Source organism: Otolemur garnettii, unplaced genomic scaffold (genome assembly GCF_000181295.1).
Source record: "Otolemur garnettii isolate 467f Iridium unplaced genomic scaffold, OtoGar3 scaffold00031, whole genome shotgun sequence".
NCBI lineage: Eukaryota > Metazoa > Chordata > Mammalia > Primates > Galagidae > Otolemur > Otolemur garnettii.
In genome coordinates, this window is record NW_003852426.1 from 14,515,615 (window position 1) to 14,523,890 (window position 8,276).

Sequence of the window (8,276 nt, forward strand, 5' to 3'; positions counted from 1 at the left end):
GATCCCTTGGGGTAGGAGGGAAAGGCCTAATGGTGGGGGTGGGGAGATGCTGGGGCACAGAACTTAATATGGTCACAAGGCAGGCTGAAGAGGATGTCATCTCCTATTACACCTGCCACCTGGCCCCCATCCACGTGACCAGCTTCTGCTGGTAAGGCGTGGGCAGAGCAAGGAGCACATAGTCCTGGACATTGCAAGGAGCCTGCGCTTTGCCCCCTCCACATATACTGAAATGGAGCCCCTCTTCCAGCTCATTCTCCTGGGAAGAGGCAGGGTCCAGCCAGAAATCTGCTCCATGTGGCTCTGCCATGATTCAGCTGGGTGGTCCTGACCAGGGAGCCTAGTCAGGAAGGGAGGGAAGGCCCAGGGATACTCACTGATCTCAGTATAGCTGCCAAAGAGATACATCCTCTAGTACACATGTCCCCACCACTCCCCTCCCTACCCCTGAACCATAACCCAACCCTATGGGACACCTGTGGGCAGAGCCCTAGGCTAGGCCTAGAGGTGACAGCCAGGGTGAGAAAGAGCAGGGGTGGCCAGGTTAGCAGCCCCCCATCAGCCCCTCTGGGAGACCAATTAGAATGCTATGAAAGACAGGTTCAAGGCCACTTCTATGTCCCTGCTACAGATAGGGCTTACACTGGGGTTGGACACAGCCCTGTCCTCAGGATCCACAGTTTGAGGAAAGAAACAGTCCTGTCCTAAGGGAGCCCCAGTCTGAAGGGAGACATGGCCCTGCCTTCAGGGAGCCCTGATCTGAGGGGAGACATGGCCCTGTCCTTGGGGAGCCCTGATCTGAGGGGAGACATGGCTCTGTCCTCAGGGAGTGCCAGTCTGAGGGAGAGCCCCGGTGTGATGGAATCATCATGCCACTTGCCCTCTCTTGAGTTTTCTGTGTGACCTTGACATTTTTACTCAACTTCTTAGTGGCTCTGTTTTTTTGCCTGTATAATGGCAACACTGCCACATACCTCAAGGACATCTGGGGCATTCCTGTCAGATCACAAAAGCTGAGTAAAAGGAAACTATTCTTTTTCAATTGGGGTTTTCCTACAGCAGAAATCAAAACCTTTTCTCTAATTGTGGAAGCCAAATGCAGTGGGATCTCGTGCACCTCCCACGCTGACCCCAAAGACCAACATCTGGAGGGTCTGGCTGCCCTGACACTTGTGGCCTCCCAGGCAGCTCAAGCGGTACATTTATAGTCAACAAATAGTGCAGCACAGGGACAAGGCAAGCCCTGCAGCCACCCACCCCAGGCCAGTTCACTCCAGGGCTACGGAGGATGGGGGAGGAAGCAAGGTCCTTCTCACTACCCACCTGCCCCTGCCACTCTTATCTGTCAACCTGGGGGACCCTGGACAGCGTCAGGCCTGGTGTCATGGGGCCTGGGGGTGAACCCACTCAAACCTGCAACTGTGAGTGAAGATGGGAAGCTGGCAAGAGGTTTAAGTGTTCGTGTGTTTGTCGCCAGCCCAGTCACAGCTAAAGAGTAGAATTCTCTCCTACTTCCACTGAACGATGAGGTCACATGCATCTGTCCCAGGGAGTAAGCCCTTCCCTGGCCTAGACAGTGCAGACTCAAACTGAAAATACCCCCAGAAAAACTGTCCAGTCGCTTCTGGTCACTGACTTCCTGAGTACCTAGTTTTTAAATGTTACTTTTTATTGAGGTGCCACAGTTATGCATCCAACTGCCCAATTCTTAAAGTCCCAGCTTAGTGAACTTTATTTTATTTTATTTTATTTTTTTGAGACGGAGCCTCAAGCTATCCCCTTGGGTAGAGTGCCATGGCATCACGCTCACAGCAACCTCCAACTCCTGGGCTCAAGCGAGTTTCCTGCCTCAGCCTCCCAAGGAGCTGGGACTACAGGCGCCCGCCACAATGCCTGGCCATTTTTTTTTGGTTGCAGCCATCATTGTTGTTTGGCGGGCCCGGGCTGGGGATTCGAACTCGCCACCTTAGGTGTATGTGGCTGGCGCCTTAGCTGCTTGAGCCACAGGCGCCGAGCCAGTGAACTTTTACATATATAAACACCCATGTAACCACCACCTAGAGTGAGCACAGAATATTTCAGCATCCAGAAGATTCCCTCAGGCCCCTCCTAGTCAATTCCATGCCCTAGATGTAACCATTGTTCTGACCTTTATCAACACAGATCTGCTTTACCTGATTGGAACCCCACATAAATGGAATCAGAGAAAGATGTGCACTCTTTTCTGTCTGCTTCATATTATGCAACACTGTGACTTTGATATTCATCCATATTGCTTGTGTGACGCTAGGTCTTCTTTTTTCGTTGCTGAGCAGTATTCCATTGAGCAGATATTCCACTGATAATGGACATCTGGGTTGTTTCCAGTTTTTACTATAATTAAAGCAGGCACAGAGTTCTTGTATATATTTTCTTACGCATATAAACATGGCAAACCATTCTTGAGATGAGATTATGAGGGGCATGTGTGGTTAAGCATGCTAGGAGAGAAAAGAGAGATTAAAAATTACTGAGTTCCTACTCTGGGCCGTGAGCTTTATTTTATCCACTGGGCCAGTCACAGAGGGAGGAAGACAGAGACTGAGCAGCCCCCAAGAGGACCCACACCTACCTCGTCACTGAGCCTTGGAGGCAGCTAGGGTGTGTGTTTGTGGATGTGTGTGACTGTCTGTATTTGTTTTCTAGGGCTTGCATAACAAATTACCATAAGCTCAGTAGCTTAAAACAACATGTAAGGAGACCAGAAGTCTGAAATCAAGATGTTGGCAGGGTATGCTCCTCCTGGAGGCTCTGAGGGAGAACCTGTTGCACCCTCATCTCCTACTTTCTGATGGCCACTAGTGATTCATGGCATTACATGGCTTGTGGCTTCATTACTCTAATTTCTGCCTCCATTGTCACATTTTTCTCTGTGTGTCTCTATGTCTCTATCGCCAAGTCTCTCTCCATATAAAGATACCAGACATTGGATTTGGGGCCCGCCCTCATCCAGTAAAATTTGATCTTAACTTGATTATATCTATAAAGACCCAATTTCCAACTGAGGTCACATTCCCTGATTCGGGGGGTTATGACTCCAACATATCTTTGGTGGGGGTAAACAGTTCAACCAACAACAGTGATTATGACTATGCATTTGTGTGTTTGAGATGGTCAGTGTGTGTGAGTGTCTGTGTGGGCGTACATTAAGTGTATATAAGCATTGGGGAGTACCGAGTGTGTGACGTGCATGCACTTTTGAGAATATGTCTGCACTGGTGTTCTTGGTTGTACTTACGTGACTGTGGGCATGTGTATGAGTGTATGTGTGTGTGTGTGCACGTTACTGTGTCCATGCTTGGAGACCGTGCTGGATAGATTTAAGAAGGGTGACAAGGAAGGTAGTAGCAGTAGGTTGAAAGTGCTTGGAGCCCACCTGGTGAGCAGACAGGGCCTTGCCTCATGAACCTGGAGGCTAGCTTGTTTTCATCCCTGAAAAACAAGGACCGGAGTGTGTATTGAGCTGGGGTACAGACTGGTAGGCCCAGGCAGTGGCTTCCTACAGCAGTGCCTGTTTTCAGGTTCCCTTCCAAGAATATTCCTAGAAAGCCCCTCCACTCAAGGTCCTGTCCCTTGCACTCAATTTCCCTGGATAGGGAGGGAAGCATTAGCTGACTCATCCCATCTTAGGGCTAGAACCTAGCACTCAGCTACTTTTCGCGGCAACCAGGTAGGGCATCCCTGACCGCATTCCCAGGCCAGTCCAGAGTAGCACCCAATCACGACCCCCAGGCCCTGCCATGCCTCTCAACCTGTGTAGTGTACCTGGGCTGGGGCTGGACCCAAAGACTGGGGTGATCACGTGGTCAGTCAGGTAAGTCCCAGGATGAGGGCCTCTTATCTCCCCAGGGCAACTTTCTTAGGTAAACCCACCACCAAGTGACAGGATATTGTGAGCATTTCCCCAGTGGTGATGTTGGCTCACAGCCTGCTCTGAGCTGGGTTACCTCATTTAAACTTCATAACCAAGTTCAGATGTTGTTCTCATTATCCCCATTTTATAGAAGCAATCACTGAGGCTCCCGGGAGTTAAGTGATCTGCTGTGGATTATATACATTTGTTGGAATTTTTTAACTATCTCCAGAAATCCACATCCTCCACCTCCACCCCAGACTCAGACCACAGCTGCTCTCACCATGGCTCACCTGCCCATGCAGTCTTCCCTTCATCCTTCCCCAGGAAGATTCCCTGGTCCATGGGGTGGAGGACGTTGGGGTGGTCTCTCCTTCCCTCCCATCCTCCTGGCTTCCTCTGTGAGGTCTTCGTCATGGTTTTGGTGTGGCAGCAAACGTATTGTCTTTTTGAGTACTCTGTATTGGTGGGTCTGTGCGTACACACGTGGAGAGGGGGTGTCTGGCCGAGAGGGTGCACCTTCAAGTGGGTTTCCTTACTCACCAGGGACACGTGGGTGCAGCTGCTGTGGGACGTACATTGCACAGGTTGCATCTGTGAGTGTGCCTAGACACAAGTGTGTGAGCCCATGTGAGTTTTCATGAAGAGCCTGCCTCCCTGCATGCTTGGACATCTGCAGAATTATTATCTTTTCTCCTCCCTTCCCAGATAATTGCCACCATCCTTCGTTCAGATTCCCGGGCCCCAGGTAAGGGCACGACGAAAACTGCCTGTGACTGGGACAGAGACACCTGAGTCTCAAGCCCCGCCCACACTGCGAGTGCCCTTAAGCGGGCATCACCCCACCCAGGCAGCAGGAGTGTCCTCACCCAATGGGATGTGGTGACACGGGCTTGGGGAGGAGGCAGCAGTGCAGCTTTCAGCTCCCCAGACAGGAGGCACTTTGCACCAGCACTCAGTAGGTTGTAGGAAAGCGGGGTCGAGCCAGGACTTGGCACTGACTACAAAGGGTGGGGGACACCCCCCAGCACTGCCGCCTCTGACGGCTGGGGGAGGGGCTGTGACGTTCAGTGGCCTCATGCAGCTGAGAGGAAGTAGCTAATTGCCGACCTGATGACTGGTGCCTGAGGAGTGGGGTGATGATGCCACTAGCGGAAGCAGGCGTCCTGGCCCAAGGAGGGGGCCTTTCGGCGAAGGGGTGGGCCTGCACTCTGCAGAGGGTGAGGCTGAGGTGGCTGTAGCCAAAGGAGAAAGGAGTAGGTGTTTGTTGAGGCTGTGACCGTGGGAAAGGGCTTCTCCAGGGCTTCCCTCAGCTTCAATGGAAAAGAGTTCAGAGGGGATGAGGGGAGATGGGAAGGGGCTTTAGGGAGTGAGGGTGGCAGAGGGTTCCTCTTCTTGCTCCCCCTTTGCTATACTCCTTCGAGCTTCCCTTCTCTCCCCTCCTCCACCTTAAGCCCCTCTGTAGCCAAAGTTGGTGAGGAAGGAGGGAGTGAATGGAAGGTGTTTTCACCAGAAGAGCCCCAGGCACAAGCAGCCTACCTTGCTAAAGGCAGAGTATCCTGAAGAAGCAATGAGACTTTAGCTGTCCTCAAAGACAGGAAAAGAGGGTGCTCAGGTAGAAAGAACAGCACAATCAAGAGGCAGTGGGGTTTCGTGAGGCTGATGGAAGCCCGGGGCTTGGCTGCAATGATTCTGAGGGGAAGTGGGCAGGACATTCTGCACCCAGGGCCACGCTGTCCCTTCTTGGCAGAAACAGTGGGTACTCAGTAACTAGAGCTTTTCCCAAATGCTGGCCTTGACTGCCTGAACAAGGGCCAGGACCAGGTCAGGAGCCTCTCAGGATGGGAACCTCACTCCCCAAATTCCCAGATGTATCAACCCCAGATGACTTCAGCCTTGAATCCCAAGAAACAGGACCCATCTATCTGTTGGTCAGTCCTCTGGGCCCCCAGCGCCCCCTATGGGCAGGAAGCAACACTTGGAGGGAGAAGCCTCCATCAGCCTGGGGCAGGATGGGGGGTTCTGGGTGGGGGGGTGGAGCAGAAACAGACTTGTGCCCTCCCAGAAGCACACAGATCATGCCTCAGAGACACCCACCCACACACCCTCCAAGCCCCACAGTGTGAAGAAAGAGACAAGGATCCTGACCCCAGAGCTCTAGTCAGATGAGGGAAATTTAGCCCCTATCCTCAGGAAGCTGCCAGTCTGATGGAGGAGATATGTACTGCCCCTAAAAGCCCCCTTCTGAAGGATGAAACTCTGGTATCTGGCTTCAGGAAACTCCCAGAAACACAACCTGTGCCCTCGGGGATCTCTAAAATGGGGGAGACACGTTGCATTTTTGAGAGTCCCTAATCTGTTTCCGAACACGGAATAGACATTTCGGTGCCTCTAGATTTACCAGAAAACATAGAAGACGTCCAGGTAAATAGAACATCAGATCAACAACGAATGGTGTTTAGCATAAGTATATCCCATACCATATTTGGGACATACTTACACTAAAAAGTCTCAATGTAACTGGAGGTCTTTTATTTTTATTTGTCAAATCTGGCAACCCTGAATGTCTCTGGTTTGAAGGAGGATGAAGGGCACCTCCTCCATCCCAGACTTGGGAAGGCAGGTAAACACTGCCGCATGCTCCAAAGGCAGGGGTGGGGCAGGAGAAGTGTCGGGGGCTCCAGCTCACAGCAGTTTAAAATTCCTTCCAGGCCAGATCCCTAATCCCTCCGTGCACAATGGCCCCTTCTCCCCCGCCGCCCGCGCCCACGCCCTCCCCCGCGGGGCCGTGGCAGTGCCACCACCGGCCTCTTTAAGCCCCTTTGAAGCCTTCAGAGTCCCGCTCCGCGGGAGGCCCCGCCGCTATGCCAGCTATGCCAGCTATGTCCCCGCCGCCGCCGGCCGCCACCGCTCCCCTATTAATACTGGCTAATCTGGCTAATAAATAAACTCCCCTCGCAGCCCCAGCCCCCCACTGACTCCTCCCCATTCCCCCAGAATTGATTTGCGGCTGGGCAAGAAAAGCAGCCTCACTCCACTCTTAGTCTCTTCTGATGTCTCTGATTTTTTTTCTATTGCTGTCCTAGGTCTGTCCCTCCTCTCTGCCTCCCTGGGACATTTGGGACTTGGAAAGTCTCTGCGAGGACCATTGCATTTACCTCACTTGTTTTCAGACCACCTGCTCACAAGGGGCAGGACGCCCGGCTGCGCGCACACCCCGGGCTCGCGGGCGGCCGAGCGCGGGGCGGAGGCAGCAGAGACACAGGCCACACCCCTCCCCACCGCGCGCCCCTGTTGGCTGCCGCAGGTGACTCGCTGAGGGAAGGCGCCGGCGCCACCTGCGGCGCGAGTCCGTTCTCCACGGCCTCTGCCGCCCCCTGCGTCCCCACCCGGGCTTCCGAGAGTCTGACTCACAGACGAGCCGGCATCGCTTCACCTCCTACAACACACCCGGAGCGCGCGGAGAAATTACAGGATTGCAGGGGCTCGGCTAATGCGCTCTAATTACCCACCGCCGCTGTCATCGGGGCGCTCCGCAGCGCTGGGCCAACGCGCCACAATTAGACCGCCCCTCCCGGGTCCTGAATCCTGCCCTACACCACCACCCCTCCTCCTCGGCCGGCCAGGTCCCCACGACCCCTGGCTGCCGCTTCCAACCGCCCTCAAGATTGCCCCTCAGCCCCAAGAGAGAGCTATGAGGCCTCACCTGAGGCCAGGGAAAGTGAGGGACTTGGGGAGATGGCATCCCCTCTTCTCCCAACTCCTCAATCCCCCTACGCCCCCACACAACCTACAGTCCTTGTAGGTCTCTGCTGGGAAAGACGGGGGACATGGAGAGGAGGCAAGAACCTATTTCCTTGCCAGAAACAATGAGGTCTGTGGGAAAGTTAACTGTCAGCGGGAAGGGTGGGTAGGGTACGCAGGACAACAAACAGTACCCCATTTTACTCTTGGGGTACACATGGAGGAGTGAAGGCTCTCAGGAAGGCCACCCAGCCAGAACTTCCAGATCAGCCCATTTAATGGGGGCAGCGGTGGCTTTGTTTTTACCAAGTTTTGTTTTTTTTTTTTTTTGCAGTTTTGGCCAGGGCTGGGCTTGAACCCGCCACCCCTGGTATATTCCTTGAGCCACAGACGCAGCCCCTGCAGCGGTGGCTTTGTGACAAGCACCACAGGCTCCCTCCTCGGGAAGGGAAATAACCTTTTTGCAAAGAAAAGTGATACCCCCGTCACAGACCTTGAATACCCGCCAGCTGGCCAGCTGTGGCCTGTGGTCACAAGGGAGCTGGTGAGGAATGATGTGGCTCAGGTGTCCCATCCCAGGAAGGGTTCGAAGAGCACTGAAGACCCCGAGGCCAGGACAAAAAGGGGAAACTTGGCCATC

At 53.6% G+C, this 8,276-nt stretch overlaps 1 protein-coding gene across 1 annotated transcript; it reads left to right on the plus strand.

Moving 5' to 3' along the window:
* The first annotated feature begins 5,031 nt into the window (after positions 1-5,031).
* Positions 5,032-7,456, plus strand: CUNH6orf223 (chromosome unknown C6orf223 homolog). Its single transcript, XM_012804674.1, is given in 7 exon segments — positions 5,032-5,112; positions 5,406-5,439; positions 5,442-5,529; positions 6,439-6,540; positions 7,218-7,308; positions 7,311-7,416; positions 7,419-7,456. Coding segments are annotated over 7 exon segments (540 nt in total).
* The last annotated feature ends 820 nt before the right edge of the window (positions 7,457-8,276 follow it).